Genomic DNA, 23610 nt, shown 5'->3' with positions numbered 1-23610 from the left:
GGTAAATAAAAATCTTGGAGTGCTGTCAGAGGTCCCTGAGAACAAGCTGAAGCAGGCACGTTTAAGGTTAAGGGGTTTTTAATTGCTGTGAAACCAGCTGTTGTGAAATTACTTTGAAGGGCTACCTTATGTTCTGAGACTGAAACAGAAGGAGGAGCTTCCAGAGATCCTCCTCATTGTTAGCATGACTTCATCACAAAATTGATCATGTATGCAGTTGTCCTGGGCCCAGAGCTTGGTGTTTCCACTGGAGTGGTTTTGTACTCAAATCAGAGAGACTCCATAGTCTTTTTCAGGCTGCTTCTTTCTAATGTGATCTACGAGACTGTTACAGGAGTGGTTCTACTGGATACCTAGCACAGAATTTAAAATTGTTGCTAGAATTTAAAATGTAGCATTTGACCTTAAATTTCTTGTATATGTTAGAGGGGAGGAAATGCATACTGCTTTGCTTATGGAATAGAGTGAACATTAAAATTCAACTTGTCTGTTAACTAAATCATGAGTTGTTGCTTATGTTGATGATTTGAGGCTGGAACAAATGACTGTAGGTAGATGCATTTTTAGAAAATAAAGGCTAAAACAGAGAAACAAAAAACCTCTCCAGAATCTTCAGGTTTATGAATGGAATCTGCTTCTTTGCTTCAAGTTGACAAAGAAATTGTTTTCTCTTAAGAGCGTATCAGTATCTTCTGAAAGCAGCTGACATGAATCATACCAAGGCCATGGAGAAAGTGTCTTATGCTTTGTTGTTTGGGGATTACTTGAAGCAGAACATCCAGTCATCAAAAGAACTATTTGAAAAACTAACAGAAGAAGGTTCTCCTAAAGGACAAATGGTATGTATATCCTTAGATTCTACAGGTGTTTCTGTAGGTTTACAAATTGTTTATAGATTGTACTTATTCTGAGGTGCTTTTTTAGATGGCTCCTGCACCCTCAAAGTAAACACAAACATATTTGAGTTTTGAAAAAACGTTTAACTACTGGTAATATGAGATGGTGGTGGTCTTTTAATTTAATTTCTTTCCTGTTACATAACTGCCTACATTGGATGTGTAAGTTAAAAAACAGGTAGATACAGGTGACTGCAGCCGACAAACCTTCTGAAACTGTGTACTTTTTATGTGGTATTTGTGCAATGTTGTGCTTTTTCATTTGCAATTTAATCTGAGAAGGGCAGATATACACACCAATTTATAATCTAGGAAATAACTCCTAGGAATATTGACAGCTATTTACTGGATTAGTAAATAGATTATTAGTAAATTAGATTATTACTGGATTGCTTTGTCCCTGTGCCTTTGAACATAGAATGGTTCCTATTTACTGTTACAATATGTCATAAAATATGGGTGGTTTTGATTCTAATGTCTTTGTATCTGCATATACTTATTGTTTAGTTCTCTCTTGTTTTGGAAGTGTCAGCTTATCTCTTTGGCTACCAGCTGTTCCCTGTTTAATGGTAGAATACTGATTTACCATAGAAAGCAGGAGCATGTTTTCTATAGAGACTTTATCTCTCAATGATGACCTTGACTTTTATTGGTCTAGAGTTTTAATACTGTCTGCATGACATAATTTTTTGTGTATGCTTTCAGATTGCCTAGAATAGTGTTAGAACACTGTGAAATATAGACATCTTTATATATATACTGTTTTCTGTGCTACTAGTTTCTATTCTGAGCCACCAGCTGTAACAGGTGTGATAGGTAGAGCAATAACTACGTAAATCTTAAGAACAAAAATAACTTCTGAAAGAACTTCAGCCAAACAGCTCAGTGCATTCTGACTGTTTATATTTATAGTCACAGTTGCAACTAACCTGTGGCAGAACAGATGCAAAACTGTAAATTCACAGGATCTGTGAATCAAACAGTACAAGCCCTCTAGACAAGGCTGTGGTTCATATATGTTTACACTGGTGTATGAGGCAAACTAGTACATAAATAACCTGGCAGATACTGCTTGTCTTCAACTGAGGGTCTTTAAACTGGGATACTTTCACTCTTTAGGGCCTTTGGATCTACACTTGACATTCAGGGAGTTCCTTGTGTTCGATTTGCTCATCTGAATTCTGGTGAAACAGTAATTTATGTTAGCATCCTAAACAACTGAATAATTTAGAAACTTCATACTTTGAAAGGGCCAGAGAAGAACGTAGATAGAGGCACTACCAAACTGAAGGTAGAGCTTGGCATACTCTTTGCATCTTTGAGTCTTTATTCCTATGTATTCCAGGAAAACTGATCCTTGATTTTTCAAACTGTATGCTGACAAACTTAATTTTATTTCTAGGCTCTTGGATTTCTGTATGCATCTGGCCTAGGAGTGAATTCTAGTCAAGCTAAGGTAATTTAGAAATTTCCAGTGTGTGCTCTTGTATTTTCTCTTATGGCAGATGTTAAATAACCAATGATTTTGTTTTAGGCCCTGGTGTATTACACTTTTGGAGCTTTAGGAGGAAATCTGATTGCTCATATGATCCTGGTAAGTAAGATGGTTAATAACTTTAAATATGCAAGAGTGTTTGTGTACTTCTACATTATCAGTGTTAAGATTTCCTTTCATATGAATACCCTGTCCAAATATTAGATCACTTTACATGCATTGGGTGGGCAGTAATATTTTCCCCATTATTCATTTTTAATGTAAGGATGAGTCTGCTCATTTTAAGCTATATGCCACTATGAAATTAGATGGACTATGTTTATATCTCTTGACTTAAATCAGAATTGTCAGAATTAACAGTTTTGTAATCTAATGAGAATTATGAAAGAGATCTTTTCAGAAGTTGCTGTTTTAATCAGTATTGTGAGATTTAAGACCAAGTGCATATGTAAGTAAAAGGCTTTACATGTTCACCCTTAAGCATCATTCTGCTTATTTGCTTTTTCTTGAGTAATACCCAAACTATACTGGCCATGTTTAACCTTTAATAGTGTCAGTCTTTTGCTTTTTTTGTAGCTACAATGGACTCATGGCCTTTGTCCGGCCTATTGTCTCATCAAATCTTGCTCAAGTAATGTGAAAAAAGTTTGTAACACAGCAAGCAGTATGTTCTCAAGTAACTGATAGTCCCATATTTTTATATTTTCCTTTCTAGGGTTACCGCTACTGGGCTGGGATAGGAGTCCTTCAGAGTTGTGAGTCTGCTCTCACTCACTACCGACTTGTAGCTAATCATGGTAAAAACCTTTCACTAGAGTAACGTTCTTGACTTTGTATGTACTGCTGTATCATTCAACTAGAAGATACTAAAGTACTCCTAACACTGATAGTATAAACAGAGAATTCCTGCTGTTAAACAAGTTATCCATTTGGCTCTGAATCATGATATGCTATTTTTATCTCTATTGAAATGTCTTAGAGGGTGTCAAAGTAATTAATTCTCTCTTGAGTAACAGCTTGAAGCTCTGTAGACATCTGGTTCTACTAAGTTATGGTGTAACTTCTGTATAGAAAAAACCTGTGTGAAAATTTATCTCATCTGTTTTCCAGTTGCTAGTGACATTTCCTTGACTGGTGGCACGGTGGTTCAGCGAATTCGCTTAGCAGATGAAGTAGAAAATCCAGGAATGGCAAGTGGGATGCTAGAAGAAGACTTGATCCAGTATTACCAGTTTTTAGCAGAGAAAGGAGATGTACAGGCACAGGTAAGATTCACTTCCCCTGATGGCATTCAGACATTTTCAAGAATTACAGGAACAGCTTTATGAAATACAGAAAGACATTGGAGCTTTAGTGTTCTCTTCATCCTGAATCAACCTGAATGCTATTTCCCCATTAGTTTTTATGTGAAGAGACTTATGTTTTAGTGTGTTTAAGGTAGAACTTGGACAGAAAATGCAAATTTTTTTTTGAAGACAAGTCCAAAACATTACAACTTTAGCAGCTTAGGAATGAGGTCTTGGCTTTCACTAGAAATCAGCCAGACTATTTCAAGGATAGCTTCAGATGTTGTGGAAGAAGGCTAGATAAAAAAACTGGCCTTGACAGGGGATTTCAATTTCTCACTGCTTCTGCTCTTGCGTGACTTCTGCATGCTGCAGGCTGGACCTCTCCTACACACAGTGCAGAGGGGGAGGATGCTAATAGAGGCAAATAGTCACAATCCAACTTGGTCACGTATGACTTAAGACATAGGTAGGCAGGACTCAAATGAACTGTTGTTACTTTGCATCTCGGACAGTATCTCACTTCTATCTAGGATAAATTTCCATTTAGGCTAGTGTGAAAAAGTAGGATTGCATTGTAGTTATTGAAGCAAATCTCTGCCTTCAAACTTTGTGGCATCTTTTAACTCTGATACTGTCTGTCATTGTGCATGTAATTAGCTCACCTGTATCTGTATTGCTAGAAAAAGGAAGTCTTGAGGGAAAAGTGACTTTCTTGCAATGTAAAATTTATTTTTAGGTTGGCCTTGGACAATTGCACTTGCATGGGGGAAGAGGAGTAGAGCAAAATCATCAGGTACCTTTTCTCTATATCTCTGATGCATATTACACTTGGCAGAGGGGGAGAAAGTATAACTGACAAAACAGGTGATGCAAAAGTGTGTAAGTGCCACTGTATGGTATGTAGCAATTTCAATAGCCTTGTTCAATAAAACTTAATCTTTATGTGACTAGAAGATGGAACTGATTTTTTTACATAATTAGTTTAAGATTAACTATCTCAGAAATGAGAATGTATCCCATGTACAAAAGTTCAGCCAGCTCCAGTGCTACCTGATAAGAACAGTTCTTGTTTTTGACAGTCTTTATGATGCAGTGAGCATACATTAGTGATGATAGTCTAGAACATTTTGCTTCTGCAGACAAAACAGTGCAACTTTAAATACTAAAGATATTAAGTGTGCATAGAAAATAGAACTTCTGCTGATGTAAGCCAACCCAGCTACTCTGCTTATGGAAGTTAAAATAGCCAACCTTGTCTTGAGGTATGTATTGAAAAAATGGAGAACTAAGGATGTGCAGTCCTGAGGATTATTTCATCCAATACAGTAATTATTTAACAGAAATTATTTACTGGTCATCATATTTAAAATACCTCAAAATGACTGCTTCAGAAGGGCTCAGAGATGATAGTGAGTGGTCAGAAGGAGTTATAACCAAATTCTGTGTAAAAGTAGAATAGGAATTGGCAAATCTCACCTATTCTAAACAGGATTTGATGGTACAATAAGAAACTAAGATTTACCTGTGTAGCTTGTGCATAGTAGCAGTTGTAATTTGTTGGGTTTTTTCCTTCTGCTTTTTTGGAATACACTGATTAGAGGGATTGCTGCTTACTATTGCTATTATATGAGTGAAGAACCCTGTTACATGTATTAAATTAGGTGGGAATAATAACTCTTATTGCCAGATAAACCTGGTAATTCGGCAAACAGTCTACCTGTCTCTGCTCCATTTGTGAGAAAAGTTACTCAAATCATAGTCATGGTAGTTAAAACACTTGTTTTCTTCTCTACAGCGAGCATTTGAATACTTCAATCAAGCAGCTAATGCTGGCAATTCCCATGCTATGGCTTTTCTAGGAAAGGTAAAATATGAACACTCTCAAAAGTAAGGAAACTGACTGCCTTGTAATGAAAAATAGCATATGTTTCCTGCTTTCTGGTATCAGGCAGTCTAAAACTTGAATTCTGGAATCTAAGTATTGACTTTTTGTTACTGTTTTGAATTTTTCTGCAAGATTTGAGTCTCGTAGTCTGTTATGTCTTGTCTAAGTTTCCTTTACTTTACTTTTGTTTTTTTCTAAATAGTGCTTGAACTAGAGCGGGGGTTTTTTTAAATCAAATAATTAAATACCTCAATGTCCTTTTTCTGCGGTGCAATTCAAAACTCTAAATAGGCAATTATTCTCCACACATTGTGAGGGGAAAAGCTACACTTCTCAAAACTTTGCGCAGTAGGAAATAATAAGTTGAGAGAGGAAATGGGAAGGACGTTCTTCCCTTTTCATTCTATGTAGAGAATTGAGGCGTCTGAGTAAAAATGGCCAGTAGGCCTGTACTTACTCTATGCTAAAGCCTGAGTCTATCTGCAGGGTGCACCATTGTTTCAGTTTACTCAGATTTAAGGCCTTTTTGTCTAGGGACAAATCTTACCTGACCAATCTGGTTGCCTTCTGTGATGGAGTGAAAGCAATGGTCAACAAGGGAAGAATGACTGATGTCAGCGATCTGGACATCTGTAAGGCCTTTGGCATGGTCCCATACAACATCCTTCTCTTCAAACTGGAGAGATGTGGATTTGAAGGGTGGAATATTTGGGGGATAAGGAATTGGCTGGATGGATATAGCCAGAGAATTGTGGTCAACAGTTCGATGTCCAGGTGGAGGCCAGTGTCAAGTGGGGTCCATCAGGGCTCTGTCTTGGGACTGGTGCTCTTTAATACCTTTACCAGTGGCCCAGACAGTGAGATCGAGTGCAGCCTCAGCGAGTTTGCAGAGACACCAAGCTGAGCAGTGCAGTGACACAACAGAAGGATGGGATGCCATTCAAAGGGACGTGGACAAACCTGAGAAGTGGGCCCATGAGAACCTCATGAAGTTCAACAAGTGGAAATGGGAGGGCTGCACCTGTACAAAAATGGGTACAGACTGGGAGATGAACTCACTGAGAACAGCCTTGCGAAGAAGGACTTGGGGATCTCATGGGTGAAAAGCTGCACGACCCAGCAATGTGCACTTGCAGCCTACAAGGCAAACAGCATCCTGGCCTGCATTCAGAGAGGAGTGGCTAGCAGGTTCAGGGAGGTGATTCTCCCCTTCTGCTCTGCCCTCATGACACCTCACCTGGAGTGCTGTGTCCAGGTGTGCAGTCCTCAGCACAGGAAAGACATGGACCTGTTGCAGTGAATCCAGAGGAGAGCCATCAAGATGATCAGAGGGTTGGAGCACCTCTCCAATGCAGGCAGGCTGAGACAGCTGGGGTTCTCCAGCCTGGAGAAGAGAAGGCTCCAGGGAGACCTCACTGCAGCCTTCCAATACCTAAAGGTCTTACAAAAAGAGGGAGAGCAACATTTTGCACAACAGATAGTGATAGGACAAGGGGGAATGGTTTTAAACTGAGGAGGGCTTTAGGTTAAATGTTAGGCAGAAGCTCTTTTATTCAGATGGTGCTGAGGCAGTGGAAGGGGTTACCCAGAGAAGTTGTGGGTGTCACATCCCTGGAATTCCTGAAGGCCAGGCGGGATTGGGACCTGAGCAACCTGGTCTAGTGGCTAGCATCCCAGTCCATGGCATGGTAGTTGGAACTAAATGATCTCTAACCCAATCTGTTCTGTGATTTTTAGTCTAACATGTGATTGGCAAGCTGCTGGCAGTGACGATGATGCATTACTGCTTAGAAAGGTATTTAGGTCACTTGTCTGAGATCTGGGTTGCAGACTACCTTCAGCCTGTGATGAACTAAATCCTTATTACTCCATTTGAGTACCCTCTAAGGTTAGGCTACAATAAGCACCAGCTCTAGCTCATCTTTTTCAGGCTGTCATTGCAGTAGAGGATGCAAAATTCATGTCCTTAAAGCCTAAAAAAGAGCATAATGTGCTGTTCAAGGCACCTGACAGAAGAAATTGCAGTTCCTGCTTTCTCTATTGCTTGAGTGTTTTGTTGCCAATAAATGTTGAAGTGTACTGTATTTAGTAACCAATTTTTGCTTTGTTTTCACAAAGTATTTTGACTGCCAATTCAGTTTGACTTCCACTGGTCTCAAGGGTTTTTCCCTGATATGTATTTTTCACTGCACTGTGGTAGAAATTAAAAATGAAGGGTACTGTCATGAATACTTTTTAATTTTATGGGCAGTTCATTTTCCATTAGAAAGTTAAACCCTCTGAATTTTACAGCAGAGAGATGTATTTGCTGCTTCTGGACAAGTTTTACTGATTATTCAGTAATGCAATAGTCAGAATAATCTAAGTACGATAGACTCCCTTGCAATATGTAAAGTGAAGATGCTTCACAGTCTTCATGCTAAACTGACTACTTTGGCTGTTTTTCAGTAAAAGCTTTGTCTTTCAGATGTACTCAGAAGGAAGTGATGTCGTACCTCAGAGCAATGAAACAGCCCTTCAGTATTTCAAGAAAGCTGCTGATATGGTATGGTTATCTGTAAGCTGGAACTACAGCATGTGCACTAAGAAGTTGATTAGCTCTGAAATGCTGGAAATGCTTCATGTGCTCTTCCATGTGCACATGCCTACTCCCAGCTTCTGTCCCAGATTAATTAGCCCATAATCTTGCTTGCTTAAGATGTCAAAAACTGCTCTGGCCATGGTGCTTCATGAAGATGTGTTCAGAATAAGGAGTCTAACTCCCGTGAATAGAGTCTAACTATTTCATCAATACGAAATACTATCCACCTAAATAGTTCCAATTCTGTGAAGTGCTAGTTTTTGTTAATCTGAAGTTGTCTCGTCACAGGAATTTACAGTGGTTCTGTTTTGTGAATATATAATAGTTTTATATCTCTCATCTCACTGGACTGTTTTCTGGGATGACATTTTTTGATCGTGTTAATCCCGTGTATCCATCTTTGACCTATCCTTTATGGTGGTGTTTGTACAGTTAAAGCATGAGTAGTCCTCCAGGAAGGGTGTTTAGCATGTGAAATACAGTGGATCAAGTTCTGAAGGGACTGTTGTAAGAGAACTGCATTCATGGTTCTTATATTCCACGATCAGAATGCTGTTTCACATCTGTGTACTAAAGTGAGGATGTCTTAATGTGCTCATTCCCTACATTCACTGAAGGTTTCTGATGTGTCCCGTTGCTTGTCCTGGCACTGAAGGAGTGCCACAGTGCCTGCTTTTGCAGGGGCAGGGGTTAGTAATGCAGCCCACAGGACAGCCACCATTCTGCCCTTAAGACAGGTTCTTAGAGTTCCTGGAGTTGATTTGGGAGCTTCTGTAGCATTCAAAACGTTTTGAAGTTTGAAAAACTGAAGTAAGCTATTAATGCCCCATCTTTCTAGGGTTGTGGGTTCTACATCTTGTATGACACTCTAGAAGTGCACAGTAGACTTTCATAACTAGTACTGAAAGTTTTTCCCCGTTCATCATCTGTGTAGTTACCATACACGAACAAGTTACCATAGATGCTGTTTCCTCCCTAAATAACTATTACTAGGAGTAAAAAATAACTATTACTAGGAGTTAGTACTGTATGTTTTAGTGAAGTTAAAGGCATGCTAGATTTGAAAGATGTAGGTGTAGGTTTTGCCTTTCTTTGCAGAAGTGTTTTTCTGTGTTTTCAGGGTAATCCAGTTGGACAGAGTGGATTAGGAATGGCTTACCTCTACGGAAGAGGTGTTCCAGTGGTAAGCTTTTGACAATCGTCTTTCTAATCATAGGTGATTGTGTGACTTTTTGTTGTCAATAGATTTTTTTTTTTCTGGAGTGAAGTACTGTAGAAGGCTTAATTGTGAAGATTCCTGTTACGCTGAAAATTCCTTGAGGAAATCTGTAATGTAAAAAAATGCGCTATGAAATTAGCAGCTATGAAAAAAAATCCTAATTTTCCTCTCAAAAGTTTGAAAATGTTGCTTAAGCTATTAGAAATGCATAGAAGTGTGCATTTTAGCAGGAGATTTGTCTATAATTTTCTTGTGAAATAAAACAAATCCTAACTGTCCCCATTTTGTATCTCTGGTGGGAGTGGAGGAACACTTTGAAACTTTTAATTAGTTCATTTGCTTTATTGCTTTTCCCACAGGATGGTTTCTTGTCAAATGTTTTATATTTAGCTATGCAAACAGATATTGAAAAGTTGAATTAGCCCAAAGTTTAGGAAGTAAATAAGTGTTCTAGAAACAGAACAGAGCTTCCATTCTGTTAAGCATAATTGTTCATAGCAATGCTGTATGTGGATGCCAGCTTTGAGATAGCTGCAGAATTTCAACAGGCTAAATATCATTGTAGTCTATTTCATTTTTTGCTTCCAAATTTTGAACAGGGGAGTATTTTCACTGGAAAATCTTGCTGTAATTCTTCTGTAAAAGAAAACTGTCCTTACACATAGGCATATGCATATTTTCTCTCTTAAACTTCGGTGTATTGCAAGGCTCTAATGACTGGACCAAATTTTCCTGCAGAACTATGAGCTAGCGCTGAAGTATTTCCAGAAGGCTGCAGAACAGGGATGGGTTGATGGACAACTTCAGCTAGGTTCCATGTATTACAGTAAGTGGCATCAAAACGATTTGCAGGTCTAAGCACCTGCCCTTTCAGTCACTGTTCACTAGATGGCAGAAGTGTGCATACACTGCATGTAGAATGGGCTTACTACATTGAACTTGTTCCTGGTTTTTCCTAACATTTTCACAATGCTTTTCTTGACTAATTTTAAAAAGTACTGTATTTCATACAACACTGCTTTTCAATAGGAATGAATATCAATGATTTAATCTTTCTTCTAGATGGCATTGGAGTCAAGAAAGACTATAAACAAGCTTTGAAATATTTTAACTTGGCCTCCCAGGGTGGCCACATTCTGGCTTTCTATAATCTGGCTCAGATGCATGCTACTGGCACTGGAGTGATGCGGTCCTGTCATACTGCTGTTGAGGTAAGGTCACCCATTTATAAAGGTCAATAATACTGATTGCAAGAGATTGGCTATAACCACATAAGCCTATATAGGACATTTCCAGTAGTGACTGCAGAGTCAAGGCTATCAAAAGGGAAAGTGATATATTAGCAAACTTGCTAGTATTTCATGAGAAAAATCTTCGGCTTTTGTGTTATGTCAGATTTGTATTTGCTTTATTAACTTTGAAGCAAATCAAAAGAATGTAATACAAAGCAAGCATCAGTATTTTATAAGTACCAAATTCTTCTTTTATACCTCAGTTTAAGTATAACAAAAAAACTAATGCTAAAGAATAATTCTGAGTAAGCATCTGAATTTTACAAGTTACTATCTTTACTTACTAAGAACCTTACATGTTACTAAGCATCTATCTGCTTAGCAACTTGTATCTTAAATTAAGCCTGTCTTAAACAGTGGAGTTTGCCTGTCATGTTTTTCATGTGAAATATAAATATTTTGAACAGGTATCAGAATGTTAAAGGTTTACTTCTTGCAAAACCTAAATTTTTGAAGTTCCTGACAACCAGTATCCTCCCCCTTCCTTTTTCCTCTGCAGTTGTTTAAGAACGTATGTGAACGGGGGCGTTGGTCTGAAAGACTGATGACTGCCTACAACAGCTATAAAGATGGTGATTCAAATTCTGCTGTGGTTCAGTATCTTCTTCTGGCAGAACAAGGCTATGAAGTTGCACAAAGCAATGCTGCTTTCATACTTGATCAGAGTAAGAATCTGCATATGTACTGAAAAGGGTTTTTCTGGAGTTGGCATGTTAGAACTTAAATGAAGCTCTTGTCCTCTTTCCTGCTCTTCACACTGGAAAGCAATCAGTTTTCATTCTCTCTTCCAAGGATGACTTCCTAGACTAAAAGTTTAATTTCTGACGTAAGGGTTTTAAAATGGCTTAGGCAGAGTCTTTAGAAACTTGCACAGTGCTAAAAATTCTCTGCATTTCCTAAGCACAGTTGTAAAAGTAGGAATTGCATTAGGTTTACCTTTGGCCTGTACTGTGCATGCATGTCTGTGTCCTTTGTTCTTTCTCTTGTAATTCATTTTCTCAGCATCTTCTTCTTTGTGTGACTTTACTGATGCTACTCTTGAAGCAGGGATGAGGAGCTGCACAGGTGGTTCTGTTAGATTTGAAAAAAACTTGTCCCGTGTGCCTTACTGGAACTAGATGGCTAGAATTTGAATTTATTAGAGTTTGAAGTCATAGGGAGACAATGGAAGTACAATGACAAATCTTTCTAGGAACTGCAAAACCCAGTATTTTAAACTTTCTCTATACCAAATCTAGGTCTCATTGCCAGCTTTATATCTTAGTATTGAAAGCACCTATTGGTGGCTGATGGGCTAATCTAACATCTTAATTTCCAGTTAGTGTTTTTCAAAGGTGTCTGAGTGAATCATCCTTAGATAAGGTACAGTAATGACAGTCTTGGCTGGAAGTGCATGCTTGCAAAGAAATAGCATTTTTCCCTGGGTTGAAACTCTGATTGTTTTTACTCAGCTATATCTGCATCTCAGCTGAAGATTGATTTTAAATTACTTTATACATTTTATACAGAAAACCTGTGTGTCAGCTGTGAGATAGTACAACTGAAACCATAATTACACTAGAAGTTCAGGTTGCAAATCCCTTGAATTGTCTGAACTCTGATAGTTCATGAACCCTCAAATTGTGGCATGAGCAACTCCTAAAGTAGCTGAAGCACTGCTGTGTAAAACACGCAGTCTCTGGCTGGTTAAGGAGTTTAAACCTTTGTTTTACTTGACTAGTCTTGGGTTTCAGATGGACAAACTGTAACAGGTTATACTTCAGCCTTGTATTTGTCACAGTCCAAATTATATGCTCTTAAAACTTGCATCTTCTGCCATTCCTCAAGTATGCATCAGAATCTCCTACAGATGGAATGGCAGAGATGCTTGGTAAGCTGTAGTTCAGAGTGAAATTACATAGTTTGTTCCTAGCTCTTATGTGGGCAGATAAATGGAAAGGCCATATAAATGATAGGGGTTTTTATAAGTTTCAGATGGGTTGAATCTTGTTTGTTCTATAACACAGATTGCTTCAAGTTTTTAACTTATTTCAGCAGACTGAAGATGAACAGGGGTTTTTTTGTGGTTGTGGGTGCATATACCATGGTTCTATTTAACTGGATTCTTTTCTTTTTTAGAAGAAGCTAGCATAGTAGGAGAAAATGAAACCTATCCTCGAGCTTTGCTTCACTGGAATAGAGCAGCTTCTCAAGGTATGTCTTTACCTCACAATTCCAATCAGTTTATTTTTATGTTGAGGAATACATTCAGTGTAGGTTTGCAGCTGCAGTAGGAGCTGCAGGTTGAGGTCTGGGTAGGAGGAGCTCAAAGCAAGGAGCCATGAACTGCCGATCTTTTGCATAACAAAGGTCCTGGGGACCTGTGGCCCAGCCAGGTGATCAGACACTCAGAGACACAGCAGGAGTCAAGGATCCCAGACTTAAGTATGAGCAGAGTGTGAGGGTATAAAAGCCCAGGGATTCCTTTGTTCAGGGTTCCTGCTGGGAAGTATGAGCTCAAGCTGTTTTTTGCCTAACAGTGTCAATGTGAAATTGTTTAAAAGCTTCAGGCATCTGAGACTCTGCTCTTGGAAACCCAGGGTCGAACCAGTAAGGAAAGCTTGCCTGACTGTGTGAGTGGCACAAGTAGGGAGTCAAGTACCCATCAGCCCTTGGAGCCACCCACTGCAAAGAGGGAAGGGGCTTCAGTCCCCACAGTAACAATATGTAGTGGTGAGAGTGTGATGGCCTGAGTGCCTCCCAAATGGTCAGACAGGAAGGTTTCCTTAACATTTAGTAGAGCCATTAATGTCCAATTTCACAGGTTTTGTTATGAAACTTGTAAGGAGGAAACATTTTACCTCCTTCTGTTCAACAGAAATTGTATCCCAGGTAGGATAGTTGGTGTTTTGTTCCATTGTTAGCTATAGTGTCATTGCAATGTGCTTGCACATCTGAGCCTTTCTGTGATTCTGAAGACTAGAAGGACTAAAATTCAAATGTACCATGTGTTTCTTTTGCCGTTCCATATGGAATACATAGCAGCATTAAACAACATTAGCAATGTTTATGCTGGCTTTTCTAAAAATATATCTGCTTTGAAAAATAGATCCAAAATCCTAAAGAGTAATTTGTTAATAGTCATCATTTATAAGAAATGCAGTTTCCTATTCAAAGTAACCAGAGTCTAGTGATGAAGAATGCAGCCTTGATGTCCAAACAACACAAATTTAAACTCCAGTGCTTGCAATCCTATCCTAAAATAAGCAAAAGTGAACTTAATGATGAAATATCTTGAGGTGTCTAACTTCCAAATGGGTGCATCTACACTAATATCTGTGTGCTAGATTTTTACTTCGGAGTATCATGCAAATAGAACCTAATTCAGACTTCCAAGGCTTTTCGTTGAAAGTTAAGAAATTGAGATGATGACATGGATGATGAGACACTATTTTTCAAGTTTCCAGTGTCACTGCTTTTGAAACAAAGTTGAATCCTTTAATGGCCCTATAGCAAATGAAAAGTTTTTCTGTAATAAGTGACAGATTTATGAACATGTTACGGATTTTCAGCTGATACCACTTCACAGCAATAAAAATGTTGGTAGGATTACCAGGAAAAGATCTTATTTGCAAATAGAAATTGGTTGTGTCTTGGTTAGCTTAACCAAATTTTAAAAATAAAAGCTGTATATGTGAGGGAGCGGTGAGAGATAAACAGTGTGTACAAACTGAAAAGTAATACTAAAGCTCTTACTGCATTTTCATAGGAAGCCAAAAGGGTTCCTTTGCCTAGCTGTTTTATCCATTTTTGTTGTTTCTTGATTTATAGGATATACTGTTGCAAGAATTAAACTTGGAGATTACCATTTTTATGGATTTGGTACTGATGTTGATTATGAAACTGCATTTATTCACTATCGACTGGCATCAGAACAGCAGCACAGTGCTCAAGCAATGTTTAATCTGGGCTACATGCATGAGAAGGGATTGGGCATCAAGCAGGTGAGTAAGCTGTAGACTGAGAGTCTGCTTCATTAGAGTACATTTGCTAATATTTGATTACTACTACTGGACTTTGGGTACTATATAACCACTTAATTGGAATAAGCATATCTCACCAATAGGCAATGGACAAGTATACTGACTTCACACTTAACTATGTGAAGTAATGATGTGTAGACAGGGAAGAAACATTTGCCCAAAACTGTGAATATTGGCAAAATGAGTGCCATATGCTTCTGTAATGCTTTCAAGACTTTGAAGTGTAGTGAAGTGAATGCAAATCATCTCCAGGCTCGTGGTATTTTAGTACAGGATTATTCTCGTCCTCTGAAACACTGGTTAAATTGTTTCCTGTATCATGACATTTTGAAAACAAGGTAACAAAGCATAACCACGACCAAATTGTATGTGGTTTTTCAAGTTAAGCAAACTACATCACCTAAAGACAACAGTGTGTCTGGGTCTAGGAACCCTGTGGTGTGTTGCTGTCCATGAGTTAATTCTTATGGGATCCAGAGCAACATATTTCTGTATGTGTCAAAATAATGTAATTGGCAATTGCATACTAATTTTGAGCAGCCTACCTTAGCATAATGTATGAATTTAATAATGACTTGACCTGAAACTGTAAGAAATGTCTTCATTTTCTGTATTTTCAGTGAGCTTCAACTTTTTTTTGTCTACATATGCACCTTTTAATTATTCTGTTGGTCTGTTAAAAGACCAATTTTTGTTTCTTTTCCTGTGAATTCCTCAGAAAATATCTGAACAAAGCAGAGCAAATCATAGGTCAGTATTGTTACTTTGGCAGCATCAGGCAATCAACATTTGAAAAATGCAAAATGACCTAGATGTAGGAGTGACAATACAGTAGACAAACTGCATTTATTTGAAGTTTATTTTCAAATGTTGCTTTAGGATTGTTTTCCCTTTGTAACTGAGCCCTCAAAAGTAGTTAACTTCAGAAAATAAGTCTGTGGCTAAAAGCAACGGTGCTAAAGTTGGAGGTTCTCTTAAAAAAAATTATTTCAGGCATGGACTTTTTTCTTTTGCTTCTGCCTTGAATACAATACAGTTTAGATCAAATAATAAAAAAGTTTGAAAAAGTTATTGCATCATGTTCAGCATGATGGGAAAAAATATTCCTAATGCTATCATTTCCACAGAGTATTCTCCAACCTGAAGCAGAGATGGCTACACACAGAGCGCCAAAATGCATGCACAGAGGCTCATGATGAGCATGTGTAGCCTTCCTTTATGCAGAGGAATAATACTTTCTCTCCTTCAGATCCACTATGGAATGAAAAGTTGAATTGCAAGGGAAATAGGTAATCTAGATATAGGAAAGGAGCACTGAGAATGTCTAAGCAAGGAAACTGCATGTATAAAACCAGTCTTAGTAATTCTGGATATGTAATGTCCTTGCTTTCTGCGTTCTAAAACTTTACAACTGTAAGATGAGAAGATGGAGATTTAGGACTGACTAGATAAGGCTAGGGGCTGGGCCAGGATATTCTGGAAAAGGCTGAGTTTTGCTTGAAGCAGAATATTTGGCTTTCACAGAATGGAAATTGCTGAATTATGAGCACCTCTGAAAATGACCAACAATTAAAATCATATTTCCTGATGCAGTAGGATGTCTACCACTGAAGTCTGCTCTTCCACTAGAGGCCTGTGGATAGGGCATATAAACTGTAGTAGCACTGTAATATATAACAAAATTAGGGGTTTAGTGTTTTGATGAAAGGAATGCGTACTTTAAATCTCTCCTCACCTAGATCCATGTTATTAAGATTGCAAACACTCCTGAGTTCGGGAGAATGTTCCAATAAGGTGGCCTGCACAACTTCAGGGCACTGTTCATTCTGGATAAACATGGTATTTCTTAATGTGGGGATTTCTTTTCCCCACTAAACAGCTTTTGCCTTATTCTCACTTATTGAATAAATAGTCTTTTTCTTACATATAGAATTTTATGCTGCACTTCCTGTAGCAAGATGGTTTTCAAACTGAGATCAGGTCAATGCCAAATATTAAGCAGTTTCAGAAATCTGACATGTACACTTAGACACTCTTCATACATTTAATGCTGTCCAGTCCCTGAGGCTACATGTCAGAATGAAGACTGTTTCCATATACTGCTCAAAATTAAGAATATGTTAATTATATTATGGTCTTAAGATTTGGTGTGGTATTGCAGTGCTATTTGTATAACTCAGATTCCTATGGTTTGCACTTTTCTGTCAAGTAAGAGTGAAGTATGCCTAAGCAGAATGAAGTGCTTGCTAATTAGAAATGAAAACAAGCCATTATTTAGGATCTCCTTTTATACCAACACCAGCACAGTACCAAGGAGGTAAGGAAGCTCTTTTAAATAGCTATACAGAAGATTGACTTGCCAGCCTCAATGAGTATTCAAAGTTGTTCTATTGAATTAAAATACTAGAATGTGAGCTATTACATCTCATTCATTTAATGTATTGATTTTCATGCTGTTATTTCCCCAAGTGTTATGGAACTAAGCTTTGCTGTATCAATGGTCAGAAAATCTTCATGGTATTTCACCATCAGGAAATTATAAAATGAGCATGTGGTGTGAAGTCCTGGAGATTTCTCTTATTTTGAGTGTCCAACTTGGAACACTTTCAGAGGCAAGTCTTAGCCAGGCTTGTTCTTCATGTCATTGGTTGAACATAGCCAGTTTGTATCCAAATATCCTAACATTGCACAGTATGTATCTGTAGCAGAGCCAAAAAAACACTGAGCAAACAAGGAAACTTAAGCTATTGAGTACATGTACCCTCAGTCCTTACAGTCACCACTTTGTTTCAATTGCCACCAAAGAGAGCACTAAGTTAAGCTCTTCCTTAAGTTGCTCTGTTTGTGCTCATACTTTTGCCAGGCTGCTCTCACTAATGCAAGTTATGTGCATTTTGGACATAGTGAAATCTAATTTGTGCATATGGGCAGAAGGGGTTAGAAGCTACACTACACAGCAGGCTTACTGTAGTGTAACCAAAAGGAAATGCGGCTGCATATTCCTCTGGAGCTTGGGTTTTCTTAGTCTGTCATATTTTGTGTGGTATTGAAGATGTTAGAGTGTACTAGAGTTACCTAAATATTTGCCTTGGTTTACAGCGAATAGGTTGAATATGCTACTACTAATCTCTTTGTGAACTTCAATTCTAGCATCAGTTAAAATAGCTTCATCTCAAATTGAAGCTTCCATTTACTTGTATATTCAAAGGTAAACATATCTCAGGAAAAAATAATTATGGTTAATTTTTCAAGCTTTTCAAAACTGAGCTTTGAATTTTCTTAACTTTAGGATATTCATCTTGCAAAACGATTCTATGACATGGCAGCTGAAGCAAGCCCAGATGCTCAGGTTCCAGTCTTCCTAGCACTTTGCAAGCTTGGAGTGATTTATTCCTTGCAGTACATACGAGAAATCAATGTAAGTAATGCAGAATTAAAAGAAAACAGCAAATGTGTTTTCCATTTTTAAAAGAAGCTCAATTTGTAATCTTTCTTAAGTAGAAGTATTGCTTGAGCCTTCTGCAAACTTAGGATAGATTTGGTTTCTGTTGCATGTTAAGAAAGTCACTGAAGCTTTGATTCCTATTCATGCAGTTCTTTGAAACTGAAATGTGTACAGCCAGTGCTCTTCTGTGCTCTTCTTCCCTTGAAGAGACTTTCTCAAAACTGTTCGACTGTTCTTATCCATGACCATCTGCTACCAAAGTGAAGTAGATTTAACTGACATAATTGCTCAGGGGAAAAAAAAAAAACTTTTTATACCCCCAATTCTCATGCTATTTTATATTCAGCTGTAACCAACTCCATTAGAGTTGTGTTTGATCTATGTGGGGGGGAAAAAAATGTATTTGTGTTAGATAGTTTAGGTATTTTGTGGAGTTTTTACTATGTGATGGCCCTGGAAAAAAATTTGTCTGAAATTAAAGTCTTTCCAATATTTCTCAGTATTCTGACATCTTACTGCCTTTGTGGATTAGTTAATAAATTAAAATCATATAGAAGTTACTACCACTTAGAGCAAATGTAGTTTCAAGCCATTCAGCAGAATTTGACAAAATGTAGTGGTCTCGAGACTGAGGACTTTCAGGGGTGGACAGTCAAAATATTCTTCAGTCAATTGGGCAAATACCCATGTAACACTCACAGAAGCTAGTGTGCAGAACACAGCTTTTCCCAGTTTTAAGTCTGCTAAAGCAGATTTAAATCGGCAGTGACTGCAGTATCATCCGATACAGCAGCGAAGCAGAAAAGTGCACATTGGCTAATGCTTATGCAAACAGAGTCTTACAAAAAGGTACTTCATTCAAAACTAACAGTAAGTCACTTTATTTCCCTGTCCATTACCTGCACAGATCTCAGCATTGTACCACACAAGTGTCCTGGGGCTTAGTGCTCTATCATTTATGGGAAAGCCCCTAAACTCCACAGTGAGAACGTTAGTCTCTAGAATAGAAAATAGAATACCTCATTCTATATAGCACGGCTCTTGGTCTTAGTGGTATTTTAATTCCTGGAAACTAAGAATGTCACTGATGTGGTACTATTTTTCAGAGAGGAAAAGAGCCACTAAGTTTTAAAAGTGGTACAAGTCAAATTTAAAGTCAAAGTAACTTCCCATTTGTATTCTTCAACATGATGATGTGGACTTCTTCTTTCTTAGATAAGGGAGGTATTCTCACGTATTGATATGGACCAGCTGCTGGGGCCTGAGTGGGACCTCTACCTTATGACTATCATCGCCTTGCTCCTGGGAACAATTATAGCTTACAGACAAAGGCAGCACCAAGCAATTCCCAGACCAGCAGGACTGCGGCCAGCTGTGCCTCAACAAGAACCACCCCCAGAGCATCAACCACCACAATAGCAACAAGAGCCTCAGTGAAAGAACTGGATTTTTCCAAAAGGAACAATTTTCATTGTGAATTAGGACTTTGGATCAACAGTCCCTCCCCCAAAAGAGGCACAAAGAAGTTTAAAAAAAATGTTTGAAAGCTGCTTAGAATGATGCCTTTTTTCAGGGATAAGAAAATTATTTTGAAACTGATTTGAATGTTATTTCAGTGCCAATGGAATAACACTATGGCTTTTTTCATGGAAACACAAGAGTGCTACTACAAAAATGTTGCCTGCTGTATCTAGTTCCTCTTTATTCAGAGTCCTTTTCATCTCCCAGAGAGACAGAAGGATAGCAGTGGAAGGTTTTTGCCTGCTTGATAGCAGTTGCCCTTTATAAAAGTAATAATAATACATTTATGGCCAATTTAAGTCCAAGAAGCTGAACTATATTCAAATTCTAAAAAGATTAGAGCTGTTAGGAATGTAAATCCTGATCTGCATCCCAAGTATGTCTAGTCCTTATTTCATTATTTTTTAGTATTTCTTACACTTTGGTTTTTTATGCTATCTTGGATGGTTTAACATAGATTGATAAACCCTGTAAAACTAAGCCAGCAAACATGCCACTCTCCATTTGTGCTTTTTTGTTTTGAGTATTTTCCTCCATTCCCCTTAGACAGCTCTCAGCAGTCAGTATGTAGCCCGTGAGGTGGAGTGGGACAGATTGGATCTGTACAGCTCGTCAGTTGAAAACTGTCCTCACAGCGCCCAGATCTCACATACTTCTAAAACTTTTCAGGAGCTTGTGTACTTTGCAATATTTCATGACATGAAACCATATTGGTAGTGTTCCTAAATTTAAATTTGTCTTTACAAAGAGGCTGAGTCTAGAATGCAGAAAGCACCAGTATTACTGCGCACATTGAAGAAAGGAGAGAGCCAGACATCTCAGTGCATTAGCTGACTTGCTTTTAGAGTTGGAAGTTCTATGCTTAATTTTCAACAATCCTGTTAGGGATTTGCACTGCAAGAAAGGAATGTGTGTATCTCATGCATGCATCTGCTTAATGCATCTACAAAAATGAGCCACAAAAATGCATACTCTGTACAAAAGGGCATGGGTTTATGCCAGCGATGCTACTCCAGGGCTACAGGGGTGCCCTGGCTGTAGCCAACCTCTCTTGTACCTGGCATAGATGAAAGTTACAGTAATGTTTCTGGCTGTGCCATCTCAAGGACCTCTTGTTACAAGAAAATCCAAAGAGAAAGAAGACTAGTGGTTTATGGCTTCTTGATGCCACCAGGTCAATGTAAATGCCTTTTAATGAGTGTAAAGAATATGACCTGTGGACTGATGATTTAAGACTGCAAGAGAAATCTTCACTTAGTGATGATTTTCATTGAACTATAATTTCCGGGCCTGGGGGTGGGAAGCAGTGGGGGAATAGTTTAGAAGCACGAAATGCAGAAGTGTCTGTTCTTTTTTACCAATGGTAGTTAAATATTTGTTTCTGTACTAGCATTAAACCCTCTGAATATACCATCTTAAAGCTGAATGAATACAAATGAGGAGGCTTTAGCTGCTTTCTGACAAAAGTTGTTGTGTTTAAAGGGTTAAGGGCTTCTTTTAATGCAAATGTTTTTCCAGTGTATTGGCAACAACATATCAATACACTTCATTTAGAATTGAGATTTTGGTATGTTTCATACTTGGTACATTTGCAAGGAGATCATTGCACAATAGATCTTTAGTTTGGGATAGAAGATGAGCAATCCATTCTTTTGTAAATGGGAATGTCACAGATGACTAGTATTAAAGGTACTAGTATTATAGGTAGAACTTCTCAGTACTTCTCAATGTTTATGCTGGTCATATGAAGACAAATCTTTAATTTTAGTATGGAGGGTTGCAGCATGTGGTAGAGGAATGTCTTGTTCAGTCTTAATCATCATTAGCAGATGAAACAGTATTGAACTTAAATATAGTGTCTTATATGTACAGCATTTCCCAGCTGCATTTCTAAGATATCTGTGACTTCTGAACACTCCCTCTGAAATATTTTTGCCACTGTCACTTAATAACTCTTTTTAGCTTGGCATGAATAAATTAAAGATTATATGGAAAATGTTTTTCAGTTAAATACCATTGGTTCATCGGTATTGGTCTCTTAGGCAATTTAACAATTTTGTTACTGCATTATTAAAATGTTTTGGTTGTTTGATCTATTAGAACTAAATTCTAAAAGCTCTGTCCTACTTGCATGAGAATCTCTCATCACTGCTGCTATAAGACAGTCTTACAGATGATTTCCAGTGAATCTGATGCATTTTTTACATCCAAGAAATGAGCAGAAGAAAACAATTGAAGATGAGCAAGCTATTTCATTTTAAAAAACTGCTTTTTGAAGGAGCAATAAGGAAGTCTTTCTCCTGCTTTTTTCCCTTTCCACCAAATTACTACCACTAACTTTTCAGATGACATTCATTTGAATGCAGTGGTAGAAGAAAAAAGGTACTTGCCATAAATAATGGCAAGTTAACTCAGGGATTAAAGAAATGAATAAGTTTTCTAAATTAGTTATCTACACCATGATTTAAGTTTTTGTGACAATCCCTTGCTACTCTGTTCTGAAACCTGCATTTTGAGGAAAGTATATTTAACTCTTACTAGCAATATGTTCCTTGTTGTGCACTCAGTTAATCAAGCATCTTTTTCCTAAAGAAGCTGAGTTGCTCAGTTTAATGCAGTGAAGTACTTTTTCTTTTTGGTAGCACACAGGTTATCTTATAGTTTATATGCAGGAGTATTTTAGAAGGGAAACTTGATTTAAGAGAAGCCTTTCTGGGTGTGTTCAGCATGGTTTGAATGGAAAAGTTGTGTTCTTTGTGTGTAGTAACATAGGCCAGAGCCTGCCTATTTGACCTTCCCAGACACATGCTCTTCTTTCCCTGCACAGAAAATGGAACCACAGAGCAGTAAGTGTTATTGGTGGGATTTCTATATGTAGGAAAGTTGTGGGAAAATATGGAGAGACGCATTGTTCTGCATCTCAGATTATTAATCAAAGACATTAGCTGTTCTTGCTAGTTCAAAGAAATGCTGAACTGTTGAGAAAACAAGATTTTAGTTCATCGCTGGTGAAACTTGTCCCAGAGCTATCTGTTGAAATAATTTTCTTGCTTTATATTGTCCATCATGGGACAGTGTAATAAAAGGTAAGGCCTTTGATACAAACATCCCCATGAGACTCTTATGACAGTTTTACTCACTTTTTAGCCATCTTCCATAAGTCAGCTGCTCTTACTAAAAAAAAAACAAAAACAACAACAAAAAAAAACCAACTATCAAATGTTATTAATTTGGAGGAAGAACATTAAGATACGGCTTGTGAAAGGACTTTAAGACTATGCATTATCTAATTTCCACCTATTATATGCTAGTTTTGGCCTATAAAAGGGGATTACACTCACCTTTGCAAGTTGCTTTCCTTTTAGATAGGCAACAATGAACTGAAATTCTATTTTTGTTTCAGAGAATATTAAACTGAAAAGATTTAGTTTGATTTGAACTACTGCAAATGCGTATGGCAAATAGGAACTATTGGGGGGAACCCTTTGTTTTTATCAGCTACAGTTCTTTAAAGGGTCTTGTAGGAGTTTTGTAAATTTATTTTGTATTTAAAATCAGTATAAAGGCTGGTCAAATGTAATATAATTATGTAAACAAATTCTGTTAATAGAAAGATGTACAGATTCATTTTGTACTGTATCTTTAATCTTGTGAAATAAAGATACCACCTGTGTGGTTACCCTCAGTGTTCACAGTGGTTATGATAACAGAGGATGTGAATTGCTAGTCATATGCACTGGTATATGCCACTGTTAAATGCATCCCTTCCTATAAAGATTGTCATACTTCTTTCATTTCCATTCCATAGGAGGAGCATAGAAGGTGGAATGGGTCATTATGCATTTTATCTTCAGGTGTGCTAGAAACTTGCCTGCTGTGTATATGTGTGTGACAGTGTATATAGCATTTGTACCATGCCTGGTAGACACAGAACTGCTGTGTGATTCAAGAGTCGTGACCAGTAA

The 23610-nt window shown here is 37.8% G+C and overlaps 1 protein-coding gene across 1 annotated transcript in view; it reads left to right on the top strand.

Moving 5' to 3' along the window:
• The window catches only part of SEL1L (SEL1L adaptor subunit of SYVN1 ubiquitin ligase), a 36455-nt gene extending 13120 nt beyond the window's left edge, over positions 1-23335 (top strand). Inside the window, exons 6-21 of the mRNA XM_069018024.1 lie at positions 677-839; positions 2299-2352; positions 2431-2490; positions 3107-3188; positions 3502-3656; positions 4417-4473; positions 5476-5544; positions 8033-8110; positions 9267-9329; positions 10104-10191; positions 10428-10576; positions 11157-11322; positions 12776-12850; positions 14468-14640; positions 17969-18097; positions 19340-23335. Coding sequence (XP_068874125.1) covers positions 677-839; positions 2299-2352; positions 2431-2490; positions 3107-3188; positions 3502-3656; positions 4417-4473; positions 5476-5544; positions 8033-8110; positions 9267-9329; positions 10104-10191; positions 10428-10576; positions 11157-11322; positions 12776-12850; positions 14468-14640; positions 17969-18097; positions 19340-19543 — 1765 coding nt within the window. The 3' untranslated portion in view covers positions 19544-23335. The remainder of the gene's footprint in view (positions 1-676; positions 840-2298; positions 2353-2430; positions 2491-3106; positions 3189-3501; positions 3657-4416; positions 4474-5475; positions 5545-8032; positions 8111-9266; positions 9330-10103; positions 10192-10427; positions 10577-11156; positions 11323-12775; positions 12851-14467; positions 14641-17968; positions 18098-19339) is intronic.
• Positions 23336-23610: the final 275 nt, after the last annotated feature.

This window comes from Aphelocoma coerulescens, chromosome 5, assembly GCF_041296385.1.
Source record: "Aphelocoma coerulescens isolate FSJ_1873_10779 chromosome 5, UR_Acoe_1.0, whole genome shotgun sequence".
NCBI classification, from domain to species: domain Eukaryota; kingdom Metazoa; phylum Chordata; class Aves; order Passeriformes; family Corvidae; genus Aphelocoma; species Aphelocoma coerulescens.
The sequence above is the reverse complement of the archived record's forward strand: the minus strand, read 5'-3'. Positions and strand labels throughout refer to the sequence as shown.